This window comes from Macrotis lagotis, chromosome X (assembly GCF_037893015.1).
Source record: "Macrotis lagotis isolate mMagLag1 chromosome X, bilby.v1.9.chrom.fasta, whole genome shotgun sequence".
Classification (NCBI taxonomy): domain Eukaryota; kingdom Metazoa; phylum Chordata; class Mammalia; order Peramelemorphia; family Peramelidae; genus Macrotis; species Macrotis lagotis.
In genome coordinates, this window is record NC_133666.1 from 141,356,598 (window position 1) to 141,384,090 (window position 27,493).

Sequence of the window (27,493 nt, forward strand, 5' to 3'; positions counted from 1 at the left end):
TTTAATGGCAATGATCATTTTTAGTAAAAATAATTTTAGCAAATATTTAGCATTTTGCATTTATTAGCTGTTCAGTAACCCAACAATAATTTTACTAGTAATAATATTAATTTCAATAATTCTGATTTTATTATTTAATTTTAATAATAATTTTATTAAAATAATAATTTTAATAAAATTTAACATTTTAGTTTTAGTAGATATTCACGGTGTCCCCAAAGTCTTAAATACAATTTTAAGCTCCAAAAGCTATAAACACTATACTAAAGACTTCTGGGACACCCTGTATTTCTATAGAACTGATTTCCTTTGTAATCTTGTGTATTTCATCTTAGGCATTTAAGAACACCATTTTGAGAAGGGGACCAGGGCTGCCAAAGGGGTCCATAACCCTAAAACAGCCAAGGACCCCTGGACAAAAAGGATGTCTATGATCTGATAATGTGGAGAGGGGAAGGGCAAAGAAATATAAGTAAGGTTTGGAAGTAAGATTTGGGTGCAAAAATTGAAAGAACAGTTTCTAAAAAACCAAAGTGAGATATTTCAAGGACCTTTCAAGTCATCTGGTCCATCCTTTTTGTCTTACAATGAGTATATTGAAGTCCACAAAGATGAAAAGTGACATGTCAAAGGTCACAAAGTAATCCATGGTCAAGACAGTGGGGATCCCATTCATCTAAGAGAGTCAAGCCAACTGCTTTGACCTTCCAGACAATTTCCAAACCTAGGACATTGAGGAGCCTTGGCTTAAAAAAAAATAAAAATCTGAGGCAGCTAGCTGGTGCAGAGGATAGAGTACCAGCTTTGAAGTCAGGAGGACCCAAGTTCAAATCTGGTCTCAAATACTTGATATTTACTGTGTGATCTTAAGCAAGTCACTTTACCCGATTGCTACATACACAATCTCTTTCCCAACTTACTTTCAACTTCTTGTTTTCTCTTCTCCAGTTCTAACTCTGCAATCTCACTCAGTAGAGTGATTCCTTGTAAGAAGCTCTGCTCCAGGGACAGGCTGTCAGCCACCTCCAGGTTCACCAGAGCTTGGGTGACACCACCAGTGTTGAGCAGGGGGTAGGCCTGGGGGAGCTCTGTGGCTGCCACCAAGGCATTCATGCCAGCCAGTGGATCATCAGGCTTGATGTCCAAAGAGGGAAGCTGGGAGGGGGAGGTTTCTTCTGGGTAATGGGGGCTGGCTGGCACAGGTCCTGTCTCCTCTGATGGTAGACTGAAAAACTCTTGCCCCCCAGGGCCAGAGTCCCTGTCCTGTATTTCTATGCTGGGTGAAGGCCCACCAGGCAGAGGTGTGCTCTTCTTTTCGTTCGGCTCCTCTGTTACTTCCACTCGTGGAAGGTCTTCCTCATCTTTATTTAGCTGGCCCTCGTAATCCATGTGAATGGAGCAGGTCTCTGGACCAGCACTTGCCTCATCCTGAGTCTCAGCTTCCACTTCGGATGGGCAAGGCCCGACCTGGTACTCTGGTGGACGATCCTGAATCTCCTCTAGCTCTTGCTCCATCGGGCCTAACGATTCCCCAGGCTGTGACAGATGACTGCAGTTGTCAGGGCTCTGGGCTGGCCGAGCCACTGGGGACAGGGGACTGGGTGGCTCCAAGTTTGGCTCAGGGAGCTCTTCCTGGCTCTCTTCCATTTCCTCCACCTCAGCCTTCACCCTCTCCTCCAAGGGCTCTTCTTCTGGGCTGGCCTGGAGAGGCTCTACAATTTTGGATGGGGTCAAATGAAGGGGCTTATCCTCCGGGGACAACTCCATGTGTTCAGGTCCCTCAGCAGGTAATGGCACATCGGGGGCTAACCCATCTGCATCAGAAGCTGCTGTGGGTTGGAGGAGATATGGGTAATGTCTCCCAAAAGAAGTGGGAAGGGACTGGAATGAATATCTTGGAGGAATCTCTGCCAAAGAAACAGGGAGATAGTCATTAGATACTGTAGTCAAAATTCAGATATTTCTTCCCTTTCTGTCTTAGAGTGAAAGCTATTCTTGGGCAGGGATCATTTATATTGTACTCTAGGATGGTATATAGTTCACACCTTCTATAAAGATTAAATGATAATCAACCAAAGACAACCTAGTAATCACCTATTTATCCAAATGGGTGGGAGGGAAGAGAAAGGTGATAAAATCCTGACTTTTACTTATTTTGTATTCCTTCCTCCCCAATCCACCTCTCTAAAAAACTGGGTCTGGAACTCTGCTTGTGTTTTAATGACTACTTGTTAATTCATTTGAAAACTTAATCATCTTCTGCACTTTGTCTATTCCTTCCACCTGGAACAGTTGGTTCCCCCAAAATACCAAAATTAGGGTGTACCAGTTACTACATTCCCTGACCAACTCAAGGACTGAAATTATTCTGCTTTGGAGATGAGTTCTCCCTTAACCTATGTACTCTACAAACTGTTACCAACTTCAGGGTGTGGAAATTTGAGGAAGAGAATGAATGATTTATGGTATGAGGACTGGCATGGAAGATGGGCCAAGAGAAGAAAAGATGGCAGGATGCACAAGTTTGAGATATCATCAGACCCCAACTTCAATGAAGAAGAGTTACTTGATATGAGAAGGAACTTGGGGGGGGGGGTCATTTTCTAGGTTATAATCCTAAAGGAGGGGAAAATGGCATGGCTTATGAATTTCTTACCTGGAAATAAGTCTTGAAATGGGCTGGAGGCTTCTTTCTCTAATTCCAAGTCTTTCTTCTCTATGTCTTCTGGAGCTTCTTCTTTGGGGGGGATAGCAGGAGTTGGAGGTGGGGAAGCAGGAGGAGGGCTAGAAGGGTGAGAACTAGGGGTGGCAGGGTAGGAGTAAGCTGGTGGCTTGGGTGTCTCCTCCAATTTCTGGATCACCTTAGCTTTGAGCACTGTCACAGGTGAGGCACGAGGGGATAAGGGTGGTGGGCTCACAGCCTTGCTGTAGGACGTGGAAGTACTGGGTGAGAGAACGGGGGGCTTCCGGTGGTGGATAAGTCCTGAACCAGAGGAGGAGAGACCCTGTTTACTACTCTCCAGGCTCCGCTTAGAGACTTTTTCTTCCATCTCCGCTCGCTGTTCGTTGACTTTTAACCTTTCCTGTTTGAAAAAAAAATACACAATAGCATTAGCTGCTCTGAAGGGATTAAAAGTCACTTGTACCTATGTGCTGGGTTAACCATCATATTGAAAAGATAGGCTTTAGTCTGATAGTACAAAAGGATGGGAGTGGGAGGCCATGCTTTCAGAGAGACCCCAGGAGTGGTCAAAGGCTTGTCCATGTACATAGATACCCTTCAGGTAGAGTTAACACACCACCTGGTCAGAGCTGAAGAAGCCCTGAGGAGGTCTTGCTGTCTTCTAGCCAAAGCTCAACCTCTTCTCTGGGACTATGATGTAATTGTTCTGTTAAGGACGTGTAATAAGCACAACTGTTCCATTCAGAACAGCCAAGAGCAGCAATTCTCCTCCAAGGAGAAGGCTATTGGGTTAAGCCAGTTCTCCTTATTCAAGAATTCTCTCCAGTAATCAGGAACAATGTTTCCTAGGGCCTACGGATCATTTGGAAAGGCTTTCCCTACCAATTACCATGAATCCAATTCTGTGTTTTGGCCATGGGTTGGATAAGTTTAGAATGTTTCATGAGGTTTGGGAGGAAGAATCAATGAGAAACAGGAATAAGTTGGTGAATTTCATCAATTACCCTCTATTCTTAAGAACGTGATAGCTGCCATACTAGACCTTCGCCTCAGTCCCAATTTACATTACTGATAAAAGCAAGGAGAGATATAGTTGCAGGAGGGAAGGATTATCTCACCAATGGTAACGTCAAAAGGTCATCTTGACCATCTAGAGTTTCCCCACAAAAAAATTCGTAATGAACCTATCATCCATGACCTTATCTAAACTTTTTTTTGGAACACATTTCTATTTTTGGCATGTTTAGTTCCCCCTGAGAAATAATTCTTTCTTGTAGACTATAAATGTATCTCATAGATACTAGAATATTTGACATTTCTGGAACTGGACTCACTTAGGTGTTCATTAATTTAGTAGGTGGATACTTCCTTAGGCTCAGGCTGAATGTCCCCAAGAGAAGGGAATAAGAGTCTGGAGGTTCTGCCTGGCCCTGGCCTGGGCCCTGGTCCTGGAGCTGCAATGGCGAGGGGTTCAGAGCTTTGCAGCTGGGCCTCTCTTAGGTCCTCTTTGGGCTTTTGATCTACCCTTGGAGGAACTTGGAAAGCAAGAATTTGGAGGCTCTCTCGGCCCTTCAAAAGCCTTTTTTTTGCTTTCGACCCAAGCACTTTGATAACATGGGACAGACAGCACATTGAAACTGTGTGACCACCTCCCTTCACCTCTAGATACTTTCAGGGGCTGCTGACAGTCATGACAAATGGTGGCTGGGGTACTCTCTCTTAGCTCAATGTAAATGTAAGGGCTCCCTCTCCCACCCTGTAGGGCATGCCAGAAGGAAAAAAGGACATGATGCTATTAAAAGACAACCAATCCATTCTCCGAGCATGAAGTTCAGAGCAAAGGGAAGCCAAATGAGAGATTTGGATATATAAAAGGGAATGATCTAAAGTCCCAGAGGGTTTGGCACTGGAAATGGCCCAAATGGGTGTTACGTCTGTAAATTTAGCCCTCTTCACCTTTTTTTTTTCAAAAATTCTTTTAAAATTTAAAGGAAGAAAGCATCAGTGGGAGGAGGGGAGAGACACCAGACTCCATCTATAAAATGTCAAGAGGTCTAGGAGACCTCAGTGCTTTAGGGAAAAGAGTAAAACCTCTCTGAGTCTTCCCCTGTGGTTTGGGTACCCCCACGAGGGCCACAAGTATTTCATACAATCACCCTTCAAAGTCTGAACTGGACTGTGTCTGATTTATGAACAACCCCAGGGGATCCTGTCAAGGAATGGTTCTTTGAGAGGCAGCGGCAGCTGAGCCCTGGGGGCGAAGGTTTATTCAAACAGGGTTCTCTCTGGCACAGGCTGGCCCCACTACCCCCGACAGAGTTTGGGTCCGAGGCAGGAAATGCCCGTGTGAAGTCCTCACCACCAGCTGGGCGCTCCTCTGCAGCTCCATGGCGTGCGCAGCTTGCTGCTGCAAGATGTACAACTCGTGTTGCCGTAGCAACTGCTGGTGAGACAGCAGCTGGAGCTGATGAGCGTGTTGAAGGGAGCTTCGGGTTGGGGGGTACATCGCAGGCCACAGAGGGGGAGCCCGCTCCATCAACTCAGCTGAAACAAACACAAATATGCACAAATGGAGAGTGGAGTCAGCCTCGGTGGAACCGTAAAGGCTGCTGTCTCACCAGCCAGCAAGAAGAAGGGGGTGCCCCATTCCCCAGCTTTCTCTAGGGGCTTCCCAAGGCTTGGACTGAGGCTAAGAGTTAATCTATGAGTTGAGGTCTCCCCATTGTTTCTATCCCCAAGAGCCTAAAGTCCCATATCCTTCCTTTTCTCTCTATCCCTGATGATGATCATGGTGACAATTAAACGGGGGCCTTCACTTATTTAGCATCACTGGGAAATGAGACATTTCCTGGAATCCTATATTTTACAACTCATATGGACACATTATACTCTCCTTTGAATTATATTTGTTCAATTCTCATTCTTAAGGGGAAAAAACTGAGTCAAAGTCAATTCAATGTAACAAAAACTTAACTATTGGGGGACCCTATGTGCCTGCATGAACAAAAATGAAGCAGCCCCTCAGGGAACTTAATAGGGCTCTAAAAAGTGCCCACAAAGAAGAAAATGCAAAGTAAATAAAGATGGGAGAGAGAGACAGTGGAAATAAGTGTGTGTGGGGGGGGGGGGATCAAGATATAAGAGAGAGTTAGCACCTTAAAGAGGTGGATGAAAGAAGTGGGTGCACACTAAGCATGGGAGAGAACTAGTGCAAGGGTCATTTAGAGGGTCAAGTTCAAGGAACAGGTAAGAGGGCCAATTTGACCCAACAGTATCCATGAAGATGGGTAATTTAAAGTAAGTCAGCAAGGATGGATGGGAGCATATGAGACGCTTTTCCAAGCTAAGGATTCCAGTGAATATAGATAGTTGGTGATGAGAGAGAAAAGAGATTAGAAATATGATATGTAGTTTTCATTATGTTATCTTGATATTTCTATCAAAATTTATATGTAGTCTTATACACAGTGGGTACTGGGTAATTCTTTATTGAATGAAAGAACAATTGAATGAATGAAATTTAGGAGCCAAACTTGGGTTCAACTACAGGAATCTGTTTAATTTGGGTCTCTGGCAACAACCACTACATCTGCTTCCTTTGCATGGTCTCTGTTCTGGTATTATCCCAAATTATCTCCCACTCAGTATACTCAAAGATTATATTTAATTTCTATGCCATCTCGAATCCTTTTGGAAGAATGAAGTTTATAAGAACCAAGAAAATAGGTTGCACACTTTCCTGCCCTCATAGAGTATATAGAATAAAGCAATCTTGCCTTTCCTTGACTATTTGGGGATATCATTGTAAATAATCAAAATTATACAGTGTGGTGAAACAATGTTTTATTTTTAGGGGGGAGAAAGCAGAGGTTAGATTATTTTCTGTTTCTTGGATATATTTTAATAATTAAGGTAAAATAAACCAAGAAGTTGCTATATGTAAGCATACTAAAGACAAAAACAAAAACAAATAAAAAAAACTCTTAATATACTTTTCCAGTAAGGTATATACTATAATAGAACTTAAGATCAGATTCATCTGACTTATCAACAAAAATTAATTATGAAAAAAAATTTAAGGAACACAGCCATCACTTTGAAAGAAAATATTTCTAGATACCTATCAGATAAACAAGAGATTTCTGTCTTGACCATATTCTAGTGTACTTAGCTAATGTACACTTATTGTTATAATGTGCTAAGATTGAGCAAACTGCATTCTGTAAAGGCCTGAGAGTACATAAGAAATAAAGAAGGGATCCATTAGGAAGTGTTGATATTAGCTGTAATATTTTGATAAAAGTATATACCACAATGGCCCAGATATCATATTTTCTCTCCTAAATCTGATTTGAACAAAAACTGGGTAAAGTCTATTAACTCCTCTCTTAGAAAGAGGAAAATGTAGGAAGCAGAGATGATAAAAATAAGGTTCTTCTAGAAATTTTGTCTCTCCTTTAGAAAGTAAGTTCTTGAGAGGAAGGGCCATTATACCTTGGTCTTTGCACTCCCAACATAGGTGCCTAGCATCAAGTAAGTGGTAAATAATTGACTGACTGATTGACTGAATGATTAAAAAACACTTGAATGAAAGGGGAAGGAAAAGTCTAAATATTTATTTGATCACTTATTCATCAATCATTTATTTAGGCCTAACTATCCCTAAATTTGATCCCCATAGTTGATTTTATCACCCCCATTTTACAAATCAAGAATCAGAGGCAGAGAGAGGTTGAGATTTGTCCAAGGTCACACAGCTAGTAAGTAACTGAATCTGGATTTGAACTCAGGTCTCATTGATGAGAACATTTCCTCCATCAGGGCCAGAACTTAAACGATTCATGCCTTATTATCCTGTAGGATTCTTGTTCCTCCAAAGAGTCTCCCTACCACTCAGCATGATGGAAACTTTCCTTTAGATATCAAAGGATCATTGTGACTATCTTTCTTCTGTTCATATCACATAAAAGGTCTACCTGATTTTCTGAACATACATTTCCCTAGTGTGTTACTTAGAGTTAAAATAATTCTGTATTTGTAATCATAAGATCTAGATTCAAATCTAAGATGTGTCAGTGAATAACCTTGGGTAAGTCATCTACTCTCTGTGGGCCTCAATTTCCTTATCTGTAAAATGAGGGGGTTGATTAAAATGACCTCTAAGGTTCTTTCCATACCTAAATTCATGATCCTATAATTATCTCTTATGCTACTTCTTGAGTATAAGTTATTATTGGAAATATATGCCCAGTCTATATTTCTCTATAGTTTTTTGAGTCATTCCCAACTTTGATTTCTTGGAAAGTGCCATGTCCCATCATTCATAAACTCAGAATATTGCCAAAAAATCATTTTTGTTAAAAAGAGGGGTCTTGGGCTTAATCCCAAAGAAGAGTCATGAGAAAACACATCTCCATTTTCTTTGCACAGCTATGGGTATGGGGGACTAAATGAAATGTCAGATTGATATGTTGGCTTTGCTAAACTCTTTTCTTTTTATAAAATTTGTTATAAAGGATGGCTTTCAGAGGGAGAAAGAAAAGGATACACTGGGGAATGCATTTGATATAAAAACAAAAGTTAACAGTAAAAACTGATTTAAAAACCAGACCCAATTGTCCAAATGCAACCTACTCTGCTCCCTTCCTTCTATTAAATTCTGAGTTCAATTCATTGTCCATCTGAAGTGCACATTGCAAATATATGTATGTTTATGAGAATGACCTACACATGCATCAAGAGTACACTCCATGAAAATAAAAAAAGGTAGGCACTGGTAAAAACTTTTATAACTGAGCACATCTTTACAGTCACACAATTGGCTGAAAAGTCAAGAAAATAAGATCATATTACATTTAGCATCCTGATTACCAAAAAAAGAAGAAGAAAAAATCATTTCATTCAGTAGAACAAAAATTAGTCTTTAAAAGTGCTCTATTAAGGTCAGAAAGATTCTTTGATAAGATAAATGAAACCAATGACTCTCTTGATGATTAAAATCAAATGAGGGATAAAATAAGAAATATGTATGCCAAAGGTGATCTCCTACTTCTTCAGAGAGTATTTTGAGTTGGGTCTAAATGGAAGAGGGATTCCTTTAAATGGTGATCACCTCCAGATAGAGCTAGGTTCTGATTAGTGGGAATAATGAGTCCCTTGACATGGCTTCATGTAGTCAAATTCACAATGTTCAATGTAATAAATATGTAAGATATGGTCATTGGTTCCAACCCAATGGAAATATGCAGTATGAATTAAAAAAAAAAAAAGCAGCACTTTGACAGGATTCATTATTCACATTAAGCAGTACCTATTTGTCTGGGGCTGACTACATCATGCCCCAGAATATTATGAATCTTCTTCAATAAGATTCTTGATTATTCCCAATATATTGTCCAAACAATCCATAAGGGAAAAATAAAATGGATGAAAAATATCTATTGCTTAGTTTATAACAAGAGTTAAATGATCATGCATTTGAATTAGTATATTAGTAGAGACATCTAGGACAGGCACTGAAAGTTTTAACCAAATTGTAATTATGAATCTTTCATGGCTTATTTATAATTATTTTTCAGTGTATACTTATTTTTTTCTTTCAAAAAGATCTCATTTAAAGGGTGGTACCTCTATCATAAGATGGCCTATATATATATATATATATATTTTGGCTATCAAAAATATTTATATGGCAACCTGGGGAATGCTAAAATAAATGCAATCATGCATATTATGTTTTAAAATTTTTCACAAAATCCTTTTATCAATTAATTGAGCAATAAAGACTTATGAAGTACCCACTATGTAAACAAACAGTAATAGAAACTGGGAATAAGAATGCATAGAGAAAAATAATCCTTATTCCAGTTTTATTCTGTGCCCATACTCTACATGGGCCAGTATTAATGACTTCTATCAAATTTCAAACTCTCATTTGGGGGAAACTTGATCGAAATTGTGATTCCAAAAAATATATATAATTGTTTGTCTCAAATCATATTCATAACTTTATTCTTTCCATAACACTTAGTTTTGTCTAAGTGTTTTTCCCATTGGCATCATTATAGTCATTGTATGTGGTTTTCCTTGTTATGTTCATTTTAATTTTGCATTAGTTCATAAGACTTCCCAAGTTTTTCTGAATTCTTCATATTTATCCTTTTATAATGACACAAAAATATTCCATTTTATCCACTGCATATCCATTTATCCATTCCCCAATTGATGGACACCCACTTGTCTCCAGTTCTTCAACATCACACAAAATGAATATTAAAGGTGTACTATATAGGGGTCCTTTCTGCCTTGGACATGCTTAAAGTATGTGCCATTAATGGAGCATTTTAGTCTCTTTTTTTTTCATATGATGCTTTTGTTTTCCAGAATGAGTGGATCAATTCATAACTTTAATTTTAATCTAGTTTGATTTTTATAACTATACCTTCTTTGAAGGAATTAAGACAGGGTCTCATTATCCTTATCTGATAGATTGATAGATTTATAATCTAAAAAAGATTAAGAAACTTACTCATGAATAGACAGCCAGTTCACTACTGGTAAAGCTATGACCAAAATCCAGGTATCTGGTCTCCTAGACCCCAATTCTTTACCCTTAACCACACTACCTTCTCTTAAGCTCTGGTTCATACTGAAGAGATATCTCTGCCAGAGAGATTGCCACCCTAAGAGTGGCCAAAGGGGCCAAAAGAAGCAGTAACTATCTCCCTCCAACTGAATCTGGGGCAATCTGGATCAAAAGCCCATTGTGGAAAAACCCATCTGAGGCTGGGGGAGTTAAACCATGCAAGCAAGGCTTCTGATAGGTAAAAATGCAACCTGTCTCTACCTGGGGTCTCCAGATGTGTACCATTCATCAGGGAGGTTACTTACCAAAATGAGGCAAGTGTTCACTGGGGATCACTACCAGCTGTCCCGACTGAGGGTCCCTGGCAAATTGATAAGCAGAAGAAGGGATAGAGCCCCCCATCCCAGGGGGAAAAGCTGGAGTCATACCCTGGTGCAGGGAAGGGTGACCTAAGCCTAGGAGAGAAAAAAACAGATTCACGTCAACTCAGCTTAGATCATTGCCAAGACCCACAACCTAGCAGACACTGCAACTAACTCAGATGCTTCTAGAACCTTAAGATCCCAGTCCAAGAGAGACAGTGACTAGACTTCACAGTGGGATTCAAAGGCCTTCCCCTCAAAAGAGAAATGCTGCCCCTCTTTGATTAAAGAACAGTCAGTCTAGGGTCTTCAGAAGGACCAATAAAGAGGCTGGGTGGCAGTCCAGTGGCCTATCTTTATATTTACTTGGATGTCATTCCATAAGCTTTTGGCTCTCTGTGCTGATGGAAGGGAGCAGAGAAGCAAATAATCTCCAAAACACTAAATTATAATACATTGAGAGTCATATCGGTCATCTCAGCCACCACCCAAAATAGACACACAAGTTATTATTCTCAAACATGCACACACCCTCTGGTGCCTGGCCCCCATTGTCCTCCTACTGTAATGTTAATACTGAGAAGTCTGGGGCAAATAAGTGGTGGAGAAGATGAAGCCATGGTTAATCTGAGCTGACTCTAGGTACTTAAATATTTGCCATCCATTTAATTTTTTATTTGTCAAAGCCTTTGCCAAGGTCAAGTCAAATCTATTAATTTTCACCAGGGACCAAATCATCAAGTACACTTAGAGAGAGAGTGTGAATGGTTCTCTACCAGGTTAATTCAAGGACTACTACTGTCCCGCCCTATATACTATACTATTCCACCCAGAAATAACTTAGCCCAGGGGACGGCTAGGTGACACATTAGATAGAGCAGCACCAGCCCTGGAGTCAGGAGGACCTGAATTCAAATTTAACTTAAAAAACTTTATAATCACCCAGCTGTGTGACTTTGGGCAAGTCACTTAACCCCACTGCCTTACAAAAACCAACAAAGAAAAATAGATATCTTAGTCCATAAAAACACAGCTTAGCACTCACCATAGGGATGGCCTGCTAGCCACATGGAAGGACTACCAGTCCGGGGTAGCCATGGGTGTGCAGCGAGGTGGGAAGCTGGGTCAGCAGACCAACGCCCAGAACCAGTCAGGGCTGGGCCCCCTGTCACCATGAGGTTAGGATTGAGGCCATTTGTGGCACAACCAGTAGGATGGATCCGAGCCAAATCAGCTAATTCTTTGCTTTCTCTGGAGGTGAGAGAAGGAAGATAGAGGGAAATGGAGGAGTTCACATAATACTCAGGTGTGTTCTGTATATTTATTTGTTTGTTTATTTATATATTCAAGAAATTTAATCCATAAAGGAGCTCTATATGGGGACCTCATTGAAACTTCTGACCTTTTTCTCAGTAGAACCAGTCAGCAGCAAAGAGACTCTAAAGGCTAAATGAGGAAAAGACAAAATGGAATAGCTAAATGGACAGAAATGGTTGGGCTCCCTGAGTAGATGCATTGCCTTAATCCTATACTATTTACAATAAAACCATCTTGTATAATGATTTTCATTTTGCAAAGCCTGTTTCCTATTCCCATGAGAAAGGAAGGCAGGTATTATCAAATGCGATGATGTATGTAAATTATATATATATATATATATAGTTATTACATTTTAATATACTCTTTTCCACCATATACCATGTAAACTACTGATCTACCTATGTATAGTGCATAAAATATACATAACGTGGCACTGTATAGAGAGAGCCTTTTGCAAACCTGAAAGCCTGGAATGTTCTTCTTCCTTCCCCTTGTTAAAAATAGAAAATTCTTTACTTCCTTCAAAATTCATCTCTACATTTAATATCAAACCTTTCCTGACCCCCCCCCAAGTTCTAAAGTCCTCCTACCCCAAACTAACTTGGATTCATATTGTATTTATTCTAAATATACTTATATATGTACATGACGTCTCTCTCCCAATCAATTGTAAGTAAGGGACTGTTTTCATTCTGTTTTTGAATATTTAACACCTAGTAAAATGTCTACTGTATAAGTATTTAATAAATTCTTGTTGACTGAATAAAGATATAGATGTCAGCCAATGTTATTCCCAGTGGACAGATAGTGACACTGAAGTACTGAAAAGTTAAGTGGCTTATTGAAGTTCACAGTGCTGCTACAATTAGTGGTAAGGCAGAACTAGAGTATGAGTCTCCCGATTCCCCAGACCAGATCCACCACCATCAATATCATTAAATGCATGCTGAACACCTAAATATCTACAAAATTCTGAAAAATATGATAAGTATATTAAGGTCCTATGATTCTGTTGGTGCAAGAACTTGTCTACTGAGGTAGATGAGTCTTAGACGATTGTCTTTGAGAGTTGCTCAAGGAGATGTGCTCATGGTTACAGGGTTGACAATAAGTGTCAAAGGTTGTTCACTTGTGTGTTCCCAACTCTAAGCCCAGGATCATCTTTGCCATTCTATTTCTCATCTGTTAAGTTTTAAAGATGATAAAAATTTATGATTGAGTTAGGTAGAGAGGAAAGAATAAACAGCCATATAAAAAGCCATGTAACAACATGGAAAGTGCCAAATATTGTGTAAACAATGCAATAGAGTTCTCAGAAGGGATAAATAACACTGTGATTTGGGATGGACAAAAGAAGCTTCATCAGAAATGATGTGGGATTTATATTGGACCTCAAAGAGGAAATGCATGAGCAAAGAGAGGGAAAGAAGAGTGTGTAAGGTGTGTTCCAGAGAGTGAGCAGAGAGGTTTGACTGGAACATGGAATTGCAAAGGGTTGGTGAGGCAAGCTGGAGTCAGAGTATGAAGTCTTGGATGTAAGGCTAAGAAATCTGAAATATGTCCTATAAGCAGTCTTGAGGTTGGGCATTAAGACAATTAATCTAGTAGTGGTACATTGGATCAAGTACAGATGGGCAAAGAATAAAATTATAAGCAAAGAGAAGAATTATGAAACTAATGCAAAAATCCAGGTAGGGAAGGGCAATTCTAAAAAAACACAGCATAGAAGAGAGAGATGCTAGGGAAGAAAGGTTGACAAAATTTAGCAACTGCCAGATGGGAGAAAACTAAGAATCAAAGATAACTAGAAAAAATTGATCCTAATGGTTCAGAAAATGCTATTTATAAGTCTTTGGAAGAAAGAGAGGTAAACAAAGGAAAGAGCTGAGGATAAAAGAGGGCTAAATGGGATGGTGGAGGAGATCGAGGAGGAAGGGACTGAAGAATAAGTGGATTGGGAGGGAGGAGGAGAAGCACACATATGCAAGGACAGGGAATGATGAGTTCTATTTGAAAGAGGCTGAGTTGGCATTGACAATGGGACATCCCAGTGGAAATGTTCAATAGCCAGTGATGTGGGACTGGAGCTCAGAAGAGTAGTCACATGCAGATGTCAGAGCCCTCCACATACTGTCAATAGGCTCAAACCATCAGAATAGAAGGAACTGACAAGGGATAGCCCAGAGAGAGAGACATGCAGGGAGTGGAGGGCGTAGCCTTGGGGAATGCTGCTATTTGGGGAGAAGAGCTATGGAGTGAAGGAAGGCTGCAGAGGGGTTGTCATTCAAGGAGTCAGAAAAGATGTACCTGGAACTAGGCTATTGTCTGATGTTCCCAGAGGCAGAGTGGTTAGAGAGCCAACTCAAACACAGACCCTGGAGAAGCTCCTTAACCTCTCAGCGTCCTAGATGTTTCCAGAGGCAGTTTGGTAGAGTGGTTAGAAAGCCAGCCTCAAACACAGACCCTAGACAAGACCCTTAACCTTTCAGTGTTGCAGACATCTCTCCAGGGCTCTTGAGAAGAAGAAGACTAATCAAAAGTATAGAAAGCAAAAGAGAAAAAATTCTTCTGCACTGTAGGTTTGATCCTGCAAGGCCCTAAACAAAGAGTCTAATCTCAAACAAACCTCAAGAGTGTCATGACCTCTTACCAAAAAAAAAAAATCAGTGAACAATATGGCAAAACATTCTGCAGATTCAAGCTATTGTTTTCCCCTTTATCCACACATATCCATTTATCCCCCTCCCACTCCCCAAAGTTCCCAGACCCCATGATGTTAATCTTTTATTTCAAATCTCCAGGAATTAATTAGCTCCTTGCCTCAAAGCAGCCTCCAAGAGTGGCAGCCTCAGAGCACAGTTTGGAGCTGGATGTCTGGTCCCAGACTAATAGGAGTCAAGGAATGGAAAACAAATTGGAGTCATGGAGATTGGGATAGAAGGAACCCACTGCAAGGAAAGGGGCTGGTTCTTCCAGGGTCGAGCCTCACCTGAGCAGCTTCTCTTGCTCCCGCTCCAGGCGCCCTCCTCCCAGGAGGCGTTCTTCTCTGTGGCGGCTTCGGTCATCTCCGCAGTCCTCATCTGAGCGACCATGTCCTAAACAAGAAGATCAAACTGGTCAGTGGGGGACAGTGGCAGCCAGGAGAAGGGTTTCTTAGGATAGAAGAACAAAAGATGCAGAGGCCAAAAGTCTTCCATCTTGACTTGTCCCCATACTCTCCCCCGTGGCTCAACCCTTCCATCACCTCTCTCTCTCCACCCTACTAATCTTCATCATCGATGAATGGACAAACCAGTCTGCCAGTGCTTCTATTATATGGTTTTTAATCTATCAGGTTTCCCCGAGATAAGATTTGGGGCAATGTTTATAAAGTTCCCTGATCAGGGTTGGGAAGAGCCAGCTCTGTTACAAGTAAGTGGACAAACTCTGAAATGTAATTAATGCTAATGCCAAGCCAGGTAAGTGTTTAGTTCTCAAAAAAAAAAAGGGGGTGGGATCATGGATTTAGAAGGGAGTCTGGAAATCACCTGGCCCAACTTCAGATGAAGGTTCTAAAGTCATAGAAGGTTAAGTGGCTCTCCCCAGGTCCATAGAAACAGAGCAGATAGCTGAGCTAGCATCTTGAGGCTTCAAATTCAAAGATCTTCCCACTCTACCACTTCTGCCTCAAAGCAAGATAGTTTAGATTATTCCAGAAAGCAACTGGGCATATCCCCCTTGTAGACTTAGATGAAATTAATGCTCTTCTAGGTGTAGGGAGTAGCAGTGGCCAGGCAGCCCTGGCCAGTTTTATCAAGCTAGCAACATAAGTAGAGTTTTGCCTGACAATCTTTGTAGAGATGATCCCCCAACCAGGCTTAGGTGGAATCTTCTAGCTCAAGGGTTCTGAACTTAGGTCCCATGAACTTTGTAGAAATATTATGTTAACTGTATTTCAACACAATTGTCATCCTGTGTATTTTATGCAATCAAAAACTTTTTTTTTCCCAAGAAAAGGTCCATGGCCTTCACCAGATTGCCAATGGGATCTATCTCTAACAAAAGATAGAGGTTAAGAACCCTAATTCTAGCCTAACTTGGAAAGTAGATTGATAATCACTTCTTATACTAATGCCTCAAACCCAAGACTCTCCAAGTATTTTTTTTCACTATCTTTACATAAGCTCTATCTTATAGGGTATGAGATTGAGGTTCAGAGAAGAAAATAGGCTTGTGTATCCTTATACACTTCTTCTTTCCTCCCCTCTACCATGCTAAGTTTCATCAACCCAGATGGAGGGGAGACCAGACAGGATATAACTCTCTACTGAGCAATGTCTAATCCCAATAGGTTTTATAGGTCTAGACTTAGGATAAAGCAGTCAGAAGCATCAGAATCTTTGAAACCCAGCCCCTCTTTTTGTCACCTTACCTTGCCTTCTATTCCCCAACTTCCTTCCCTTCCCAGCTCCAGACTCTCTAACCATCTTTAATCCTTCCTGGTGTTATTATAAAGCATGCAAACGTGGATAACCTGTATCGGATTACTCACTGTCATAGGAAAGGGAGAGGAAATGGAGAGAGGTAGAAAATGTGAAATTCAAAATCTTACAGAAAATGAATGCTGAATATTATCTCTATATGTAATTGGAAAAAAATAAAATTTAAATTTAAAAAAATATATTAAACCAGGGCCCAACAGAGCCTGAATCAATAGTGTCACTACTATAACAGGCAAGAGGGAAACACAGATACAACCTATCTATGAACAACCCACAACACATCAGCGAACAACAAAGATGGTTTTCTTAAAAGGAGAAATATGTTAATTGTCTTGAGGCTCCATATGTTTTAATTTACGTGTGGTTAATTACTTTTTCTCATGGTCTGTTTCCCCAGGAATGCCAGAAAGGAGGCTGGGTTGGCGAGTACAAAAACCAGTAGCTACTGGCACAGAGATGAGGCTTCCGCACTCTGCTCTAGTCCTGGTATTGGCTGCCTTGGTCTGCCAAGTGGTCTCAAGCCTGGGCAGACAGGGGTGCCCCTGTGGTTCCATAGCCATCTGGAAGCCTCCTAGGACTGCTTTCCACCCTGCCTTGCACCTCCCCCCCCGCCCCGCTCTGTGGGTTCTGGCTCTTACCCACTCCCTGCCCCAAGGAGGATAGAAGACATCTCTATTTAAAAAAAGAAAATACACCCATGATGTGTGGCTCCACCCGAGGTCCTGAAATATCCCTGTCTATAAATGAGAGGGAAATAAGTTTATTATAAATAGTTGACAAACAGCACAAAGGGACCGCTTTCAGAAGCAAGCCTTCCTCAGTTCTACAGCCTTCTGGAAACCTGGATGTCTCCAGCCAAAACCCTGCTGGGATGGATGACCCAAGGGGGCAGAGGCTGAGCAAGACCCCCAGAGCTTGAGGAAACCAGAGACTCCTTAAAAACCTCAGTCTCTTCCAAGAGGTAGAATTCTCAATCAATCCCAGTGAGGGCAGAGGTGGCATGAAACGAATGTTGAATCAGGCCAGGAGACCCTGGGTTTGTTCCCACCTCTGCCTCCCACTGTGATCTTAGGAAAGTTGCTGCTCAGTTCAGTCTGTCTACTTGTCAAATGGGGAGACCAAAACTTGCCCCTGTCTGTCTCCCAGGAGTAAGGCCTGGCTGGGCTGTCAGTCTGTAAAGGGCCCACTCCTCCTGGAGGAAAGTGTTAGAGATGCCATGTCATAACATTTCAGGGATTTTGCACAGACTTCGAAAATCAATCCGATCTTAATCAAGACAGAATATTTTTGCTTCTGCTTTGTTTCTTCCGTCTGCTGCCTTAGGGACCCCCAAAAAGGTTCACATATCAGAAAGAACCTGAGGACCTGCAGTCTAACACTCTCATTTTTACAGATAGGCAAGAAGTGATTTACCCAAAGGCACACAAGTTAATAAGTAATAAAGTCTAGATTTGAACCCAGGCGCTCTAACTCCAAATCCTGTGCTTTTCTCCCCAAGATATCACAAGTCACTTTTTTTTTTTAGGTTTTTGCAAGGCAAATGGGGTTAAGTGGCTTGCCCAAGGCCACACAGCTAGGTAATTATTAAGTGTCTGAGACCGGATTTGAACCCAGGTACTCCTGACTCCAGGGCTGGTGCTTTATCCACTGCACCACCTAGCTGCCCCACTACAAGTCACTTTCAACAGTTCGCTGGCATCTCTAACAGAGATAATTCTTTTCACCAAATCAGAGAATTTCCAGAAAGGCGGATAGGGAGGGGTTTGAGAGAACTAGCCCTGGAGTATAGAATCTATAGCCCTCACTTTGCTTCATCTCATCAGGTCCACAGCAATTATTTCTAAAAATAAAGACTCCTGAATGACAGGAGCACTTCTAACTTTTCTCTAACAGCATTTTTCATGCATATAGTCATCATCATGAGTGATTCAAATGTGTTGATAGCAGAGTGGGTGGCAGCGTATTGTTGGTACTGGCATACCAACCAGAAGCTAATTATTATAATCTTGGGCTAGGCAGCTCCCTACTTATATATGATCTCTTTGGGTAGGTCAATGGCCTGTGCTACAATAGAGGGGGGAAAAATTCCCTACCTCTAATCTAATCTATTCACCTAATCTGGAAACTGCAAGTGCAGTGGAAAGAACAGTAGATTTATCTTGAAAAGAGCACTCCCTGGGTTTGAATCTCAGGAGGGTATAACCTTGAACAAGTTCCTTAATTTTGGAAGGCTCAGTTTCCTCATTCAGATAATGGGTGAGATGATAAATTCTCTTTTGGTGCTTCAATCTAATCCCAGTATTCTTTTATTTTTCACCTCCCCCCCAAGAAGGATCATACTTTACCTATCACGGAATCATGTAGTTAAAACCTCAATATAACAATAGAGAACATACCTAGTCTGGTTACTCACTCCTCATTTTGTTTTATTTTATTTTTTGCTAGGAAGTGACTTGTCCAAGGCCACACAGCTAGGTAATTAATTATTCCGTGTCTGAGGCTGATTTGAACTCAGGTCCTCCTGACTCCAGGACCTCTGCTCTATGCAATGCGCCACCTAGCTGCCCCGACTGCTCATTTTAAAAAATGAGAAAAAAATCTGTGGTCCCATCACCAGATATTAGTAGTAAAGCCTGCACTATGGTTTTCCCCTTTAGTGTTCTTCCCAACACCGCAAGATAACCAAGAAGAAATGTTATCTTCTTTTTAAAAGGAAACTAATCCTCCCACTCCTACTCTCAATCATATCAATGGGACTCAAGTTAGCAAGCATTTATTAAATGCCTACCACATGCAGACATTATACTCCCACTTGAATCTCCCAGACAAAATGATTTCTACTATCTCCTTGAGAATCTAGCTCCCTTCTAGTCCATCTATTTTTTTCCCCATTTCAGTTAACATATATAAATACAATGAGGTAGGATTATTGAAGTCCAAGGACCCAAGTCAAGTATTTGGACACTGAATGAAATATTCTTAATGAAATGGGAGCACTGGCCTTTGGGAGTCAGGAAGACAAGAGTTCAAATCCTGCCCCAGACTCTTATTATCTGTGGCTCTGGACAAGTCATACATCTTTCAGACTCAGTTTCCTTATCTGTAAAAAGTGCGGGGATGGAACTGGTGACTTCAAAGGTTCCTTCTAGATCAGGATCTGTGATCCTATATATAACACCACATACTCTAAGCTGCTCTTCCATATCCACTTCAGGAATTTGAAAATGAACTGTTTGAGGTCTGGGCTACAGTGAGGAGCAAAAGAACAAAGTGTCTCTGTAGGAAATTAAGTGGCCCCATAGAGCCTCAAAGGGTTGGTCTCATTAACACCAACCTCAGATTAACAGAGTTAACATGACCAAACAACTGGCCAGTTAGGGACAGGCCCATAAATGTGGTGTTTTGTGGTTATGGCAGGTAGGGTACCTAGGTGAAGAGAGAACAGTTCTAGCTGTGTGACCCTGGGTAAGTCATTGTATTTCTTCAGGCCTATTTCCTCATCTATGAAACTGAGAGATTATGAAGCTCAAGTAAGAGAATTCTGAAAAACAAAAAAAATCCTCTGCAATATATGGTGGTATTATTCTGAAGGGTTATGATGCCCAAGGCCTTTTATCTCCCAGCTTCTACTTCCTTTATGCCAAACCACCCACTGAGGACCGAATGCCAATACCAATGGCTCAGTGGGAATGGGGAGGGGAAGGCAGCAGGTAAACCTGACAGCTCCCTGACACCTTATCTGAGTGATAAAAATGGTCTTCCGGGCTAATTTCCCCTAAAGAAAAGACCTCCTCTAGGATAAATGTCCAGACTTGCTAAATCACTAAACATTTAAAAAAAACAAAAATAAAAGGTGTATGTGTGTGTGTGCAGGCTCAGATGGGAGTTGAGGGAGGGTTTAGTAGATACATCCTTAAGCATTCATCAAATTAGTAGACAGAAGAGATTACTGATGTAATATGAAACTTCTGAGTATTTTAATTCTGACTAATCTCTACATTTTCAATGCTTGCTAACATCACTAATAAACACATATCCCTTGTTTCAAGGTACGCTTTTTTATTCCTGTACCATTCAAATTCTTTCCCCCCACTCTGTTTTAAAAATAATGGCAAAAGAAGAAATGCTAACATCTCAGAGCCCAAACACTCAAACTGGACTTGCCCCCATTGAGCTGCGTCTTCATTTCCTTGCAAATCTTCCACGGAGACTGCCAGCCTGGGACTTTCCCAATGGCAACCTTATTTGGGCGGGTGATATTATGGAAGCTCCATTATTTATTTCAGGTTTAATTTTAAAGCTTCCACCATCTCCCCTTCACCACACCCCTGCCCCTCCCCTCCAACTCCCCCTTTTCCCACTCCCTAGAGCTTGGGATGGCTCCCTCTGGTACAAACCAGTTATTGTTTCTATCAGTGAATGACCATTTTGTCCATATATAACGTGATGCAGGGAACTTGCATACAAAATTCAATCAATTATGCACAGAGGACAGGCTGAGGCCTGGTTTCTATGGTAACCAAGGCCTAGTACTAAATACTTGCATTTTACTAGCCAAATACTACAGATTAGTCATCTAAAGCCTGCTTTCTTTCTTAAAAGGTCTAAATATTCAAGCACTCTCCACTCCCAAGCAAGCAAGCTAATGTTATTACTAGAGTCTTGGCACATGGGGAAAGGAAAAGGGATGGGGAGAAAGGGGGAGAGAGGAGGCCCGCTTCTGTTGCCAAGCCAATTCCATCACTTAGCAACAGACCCAGAGGCCTGTTAGAATTCAACCCTTGTTTTCAGCCTCTGAGTTGGACTCAGTAAATTACATTTAATACCTGGTGGGAGGGTCTGAGTGGTTGAATGGTTCTTCCACTCAGCTCCCCCCTGGGCTAATGAGGAAGCCTTCTGCAGCCTCAAGTTATGGTAGAGGGGCAGAGGAAAATGGCTCCTGGGGCAAATATTTCAACTGGATGACCAACTGAATAAACATGGTCATGGCTCTCCTAAAAGAAGCTGGAGGAAGCTCCCCTTTCACACACACACACACACACACACACACACACACACACACATGCACACACGCACACACGCACACACGCGCACACGCGCACACACACACACCCCTCCACCTGAGAAGAGGAGACTGTAATGAGCTGCCAATAATAATTTAGGGGCAGGTCTATGTAAAGTAGTCACAGGTGAGTCATTTGGCTACCATAGCTAGAACTTTCCCATTAGGTCTCAAGTATGACAAGGGAATTCAAGATGGTAATGGTGGTTTGCAAGGGATGGGCAGGAAGGACCAAAAGCAATTAGAAGACATATCACACTCACCTAGAATGCATTCTTTTCCCACTTCTCTTAAAAAAAACAGACCCCCTCAAGGGCAAATCCTATTTGTTTGTTCTCTTAAGCATCTAGAAGTTAAACCACCCTAGGTTCTTAGGACCCCAGGTTAACAGAACTAGAGCTGGAAAGGATCTTCAAGGTCATTGAGATCTTAAGTAACCAGGAGATAAACCACAGTCCCAGAGCCCTGGCTCCTAGGAACTCAGGTTAACAGAAATAGAACTGGAAAGGATCTTCAGGGTCATCAAGACCAATTTTCTTGTTTTACAAATGAGGAAACTGAGTCCCAAAAAGATTAAGTAGCTTGCTCAAGGTTATAAAGGCAATAGCTAAAGCAAGATTTGAAAACCAGAATTAGAGGTAGTAAACTTCCAGTCCATCCTTTGTGTGGACAAAGGGGAAAAGAGATACAAAATCTCCCTAATAATGAAAGACAAAAAAGATGATTTTAATCCTAAATCATTAGGGGTCCCTTTCCTTCTTCCTAATTCCTACCTGGAATTATGCATTTCAGATACATTGAAATGTTTTATCCAGGCTCTTCTGTTGGGGTTTTATGAAGGACCTCAAAAATTTGATCCCAGCAGTCAGTGTTAAATTTAGTATTCCCCAAGAGGTCAAGGAGCCAGAAAAGGGTGACCCAATATTTCACACACACACACACACACACACACACATATGTATATATATATATATATATATATATATATATATATATATATATATAGTTATAAATGTGTTACATATATTCACACACACACACACACACACACACACATATATGCAATACTTCACCTACATATCCTAAGAAGGGGTCTAGAACTAGAGGGAAGGGGAGGAGGGGCCTTAACTTGGAATCTACCAAGCCTGTCCATGAATAGATTTCCAAGGGTCTATGAACTTGGATGGGGAAAACATGGCATCTTTATTTTCATAAACTTCTAAATGAAGTTTAATATTTCCTTCACTTATTATTTTTTTAAAAATTACTCTGAGAAGGGGTTCACAGATATCATCAGGCAGATCCCACATAGAGAAAAATTACACTTGGCCTGGAGTCTATAAGAGAAAAGCTAGAATTCAATGACAAGGACATAATAGGACTTTCATTCCTCATGCAACACAATCATCATGGCAATCCCATAACCCTCCCCTAACTGATATAATATTGTGACACAAAAATGACTTTTGGAGTTGGTACCATCAAGCTGGGAAGACCTCAAGGAAATTCAGAAGCCTGGAAGTGGTGGACTACGGCTATGAAATAGGGCATTAGACATCACCAATGTGTTAGTCTGTTTTACTTAACAATCCTTTGTTATAAGATGGGAGAGGAGAAGAAAGGGAGGAAGATCAATAAACAGTGAGTGGAGTTTTTTTAAATATCAAAAAAAATTAAAGTGTTTTTTTTTAAATATAAGCAGCAGTCCTAATGACCAACCTATGTTGTATGGCTGACCAATTTAGTCAACTATAGAAACCCGAGTCAATTTTCCCTCAGGGGAATTCATAATGCCCATCTTCTAAGGCCTATGCCTCTACAGGGTTGGCAATCTTTATTAGTGGAAGGAAGTATCCACACCAAAAAAAAAAAAAATTTGGAATTTGCAAGTGGGAGTCCATAATGGTCAGCTCTTGACTACTGACTTATTAGCCATAATGGGATATTACTTTGGGATTTTTTTCCATATAGATTTGCATCAATCCATCCATATTTTCTCCTTGGATTCCCTCTTCAAAAATCTCCTGTGATTCAGAACATATAGAAGGCTAAGCTAACAGGATCCTCAGAGAATTAAGACCACAACGCTATCCTAATTAACAAAGTGCTTCCAAAGCTCTCCCTGAGCTGTAGGATAAAATCACACCTATGCCTCAAGGGTTAAAAGGCTTGGGTCAGCTTTCCAAACAGAATATTCCCTGGGGTCTTGGTAAATCTGGACTAGAGAAAGAAGGGTGAAAACTATCAGAATTCAGAAGAATTATGTAACATCTCCTTTCCCTCATTAGAGAGGTGGTAACCTACAGGTACAGAATGAGGCATATATTTTCAGACAAAGCCAAAGTTTTTTCTTAATTTGTTAGAAGGAGGTTTGGGGTGAGGGATGGGGAGATAGGAAAGTGGATAGGGGTCCAAAAAAAGAAAAAGCATCAATAAAACTTTTTTAAAAAAATTAAACTAAAAAAAATATCTCACAGACCTAAAATTACCTTTGCCTTTTCCTTCTCTCCTTGGCTCTACAGGATTGACCACATCCTCCCATTTTTGTTCTTCCCTCCCATCTGGGCTTCCTTCCATTAGCTCTCCTTGGACTTCTAAAAACACCTCTCTCTCTCTCTCTCTCTCTCTCTCTCTCTCTCTCTCTATCCTTTAGTGATTCCTCCTCCAAGTAATTCTCACCATTACAGCCCTACTCTACCCCCCTTCTTCATAATCTCAGCTCCCTACATACGTACAAAACACATTACAGATTGATCTCCCAGCAGCCAAATACACTTTTATGGTACCCTCCCTTACCCCATCATTGTTCACTTCAAGTCAAAAATTTCTTGGTTCTGGCCTCCATTCTATCCCAGTCAATGTTTAATTTCTCAACAGTCCAGCCTTGTGAACCTTTACCAGAAATTCCCAGCCCTCAATCAGAGAAGAATGATGGGAAATGGATGAGAAAATCCTTTCTGTCTTATTTCTCACCTAACTCAAATTGCTACCCACCGTGGTCAAGTGGCTGGCTATTTTTAGGATTGTGAACTATGGTTATATGGATAGATCTAATGGAGAGACAATCTTGACTAAATTGATTCTAAGTTCAGCCAAACAATTGGTCTGAATAGACTTGGGGTTTTTTTCCCACCTTGGAACTGTGACTGACAACTAGTTTTTCCCAAAAAATGAAAAAATTGCCACAGGCCTAGGGCCCCTTTTCATTTCTTCTCATGCTACAGGTTTTACATATTTTTGCAAGGCAATGGGGTTACATGGTTTGCTCAAGGCCACACAGCTAGGTAATTATTAAGTGTCTGAGGTCGAATTTGAACTCAGGTCATCCTGACTCCAGGGCCAGTGCTCTAACCATTGTGCCACCTAGCTGCCCCCCCCCAGGTTTATGTCTTCCCCATTATATAACCCAACCACCAGCCTCCCTAATCATTCAGAGCAGAGGTGTGCAAACTTTTAGTTTTTCTGGATCACATCACCCAACAAAAACTTGCCAAGCATAGATTTTTATAGGATCTATATGATATAGGATCTATATCTATAAAATTTACACAGCCTTTAATAAGTTCTTGTTGTCAATTATGGATTCCATAAAGTCTATATGAATTCGATGTAGAATTCATGCAGCCCTTGGCAAGTTTATGTTGGGCAATAGGCCTAAAAAAAGCTAAAAGATTGGAGATCCTTGATTTAGAGGATCATTGATCCGGAATTCAAAGAGACCTCAAAGGCCATTGACTCGAACACCCTCATTTCTCAGATGAAAACTCTTAGACCTAGAGAAAGTAAGAAAATCTCCCAAAAAGTAAGAGAAAGAGACTTTCCCATGGGTAATAGGCAATCAAAGCAGGATTTGAATCCATCCCCTATAACTAATAGGCAATCAAAGCAGGATTTGAATCCATCCCCTATAACCACTGCCTCCCCAAGCTGGCCTCTCTTTACCCAAGCATCAAGATGGCACAATGGATAAAGTATTGAGTCTGAAGTTAGGAAAACCTGAGTTCAAATCCAGACTTAGACATTTAATTGCCATATGAAGCCAGGCAAGACACTTAGCTTCCATCTCATTTCCTCATCTGTAACCATAAGATTATCATGAAGATAAAATGAGATAATATTGGTAAGGTAAACATTAAGGCTCTATATAAATGCCAGCTATTTTTTTTCCCAGAAGGTTCTTTCTTTTCTACCCTTGCCATGTCCTTCTCCGCTATGGCTGAACTTTCATCTGAGAACCAAGGAGACTTGAAAGAAGGTCCAAAGATGAAGTGATGGAAATGAAATGTTACACTTGCAACTATTCCTGTGAGATTGGACGCCCGCTCCGTCTCGCTTGTCTTGTTTTTCTTATTTAGACTGTGAGTAGAAAGCATGTCTTGAGCTATGTTCTGAATGGTACCAAGGACATGGCTGGTGCTCAATTAAATATTAAATAACACTGAAAGTCAGAAGAAATTTGGCTTAAAGGAGAACTGCCGCTCCCAAAGAAAAAAAAAAAAAAACAACAGCATTCTGAGGAAACGGCCAAATGATCAGATGATAGCAGGGACTTCTACCAGCAAGCAAGTTAATGAATGAGCCCCATCGTTCAGCTGACTAAGACAATTATAAAACAATTAGATTTAGCAAATCCTGAGCTTCAGGATGTCAATAATTAAATATGGGGTAGAAGGTAGAGATCCAATAACAATCTCTGCTAGCTAGCTAATGTTCACACGGGGCTTTAAGATTTGCAAATATCATCTGATTTCTTCCCCACAACAATCCCAGGAGATAGGTCTGCTCAAGTCAATGCCCCCACCCCAAAAGAATGAGGAAACTGGGTCTTCACTGAAAGCTTTACCCCCCCCCCCAATTATTAGCTGAAAAAGAAAGATAATAGGAAGAGAGGAACTGAGCGAGGGAAAAACAAGAGGGTGGGGAGAACCAAAGAATTGGAGGAAGAGGAAGAAGGGAGTCAAGGAATTGAAACTGGGGTTCTAACTACAACACTGGACCTGGAATCAAATTCACCTTTAGACACTTGCTAGTCATGTAATCCAGAGCAGGCTTTTTAATCCACAGTCAGTTTGTAAAACAGGGATAATAACAGCTCCTAATTCCCATATAAAATGAGATCATATTTATAAAGCACTCAGAAAATGTTCAAGTAGCATAGAAATGGTAGCTATCGTTATTTTCGTAATTTTTGATCCAAGTTATTTCCTTGGGAGTCCTATATATTTTATGTATCTGAAAACAGTATTTTGAGAAAGCAGAATAATTATATACACACATAGGCATGTGTGTATTGAGAGGCACATGCATATATCTACATAGACAGTGCGTGTGAGTATGTGTATATGCATAGATTGGCATACACACACATAAATGCCTATACAGATGTGCAAACACATGTGCATGCATGAATATATAGATATAGGGATATGCATGCACAAATATGTGTCAACAAGCTCCACAGCTGAGAAAAAAAAGGGTTAAGGACCCTTTTCCAAAGAGAAAGGGAGAGGAATTATTTAAGGGATGGAGGAAAAGAAAGTTTGGAAGGAGCCTCTAGATGGCACAGTGGGTAAAGCACCAGCCCTGGAGTCAGGAGGACTTGAGTTCAAATTTGACCTCAGACATTTAATAATCGCCTAGCTGTGTGACCCTGGGAAAGTCACTTAACCCCATTGCCTTGCAAAAACAAAAACAAAAAAGTTTGGAATGAACCAAATTTTAAAAGGCATTTATTAAATAATAGAAACAATAATTAACATTTATATAGCACTTTCTATGGGCCAGTCACTGCACTAAGGGAAAACATGAGGTCAGGGAGATAAAAGAGAAAGAAGAAAGGGAAGAAGGAAAAAATTGCAGAGAAAGATCACAAAGCTAGTATCCAGTACTTATGGCTTTGATTCCACAAACTCCTCATTTTCCCAAGGGGAAACCAATTACCCCCCCAAAAAATTTTTCAACAGGTGGCTGAGCTCAGGAAAGAACAACTGAAATATCAGG

General features: G+C 40.8%; 1 protein-coding gene across 6 annotated transcripts in view; it reads right to left on the reverse strand.

The window, feature by feature from the left end:
* The window catches only part of TNRC18 (trinucleotide repeat containing 18), a 152,547-nt gene that overhangs the window by 53,841 nt on the left and 71,213 nt on the right, over positions 1-27,493 (reverse strand). For all 6 annotated transcript variants that reach the window (XM_074208318.1, XM_074208315.1, XM_074208314.1 and 3 more), the window contains 6 exons: positions 14,940-15,045; positions 11,676-11,881; positions 10,574-10,723; positions 5,043-5,227; positions 2,657-3,083; positions 921-1,907 (listed from right to left, as the gene is read on the reverse strand). In XM_074208318.1, coding sequence (XP_074064419.1) covers positions 921-1,907; positions 2,657-3,083; positions 5,043-5,227; positions 10,574-10,723; positions 11,676-11,881; positions 14,940-15,045 — 2,061 coding nt within the window. The remainder of the gene's footprint in view (positions 1-920; positions 1,908-2,656; positions 3,084-5,042; positions 5,228-10,573; positions 10,724-11,675; positions 11,882-14,939; positions 15,046-27,493) is intronic.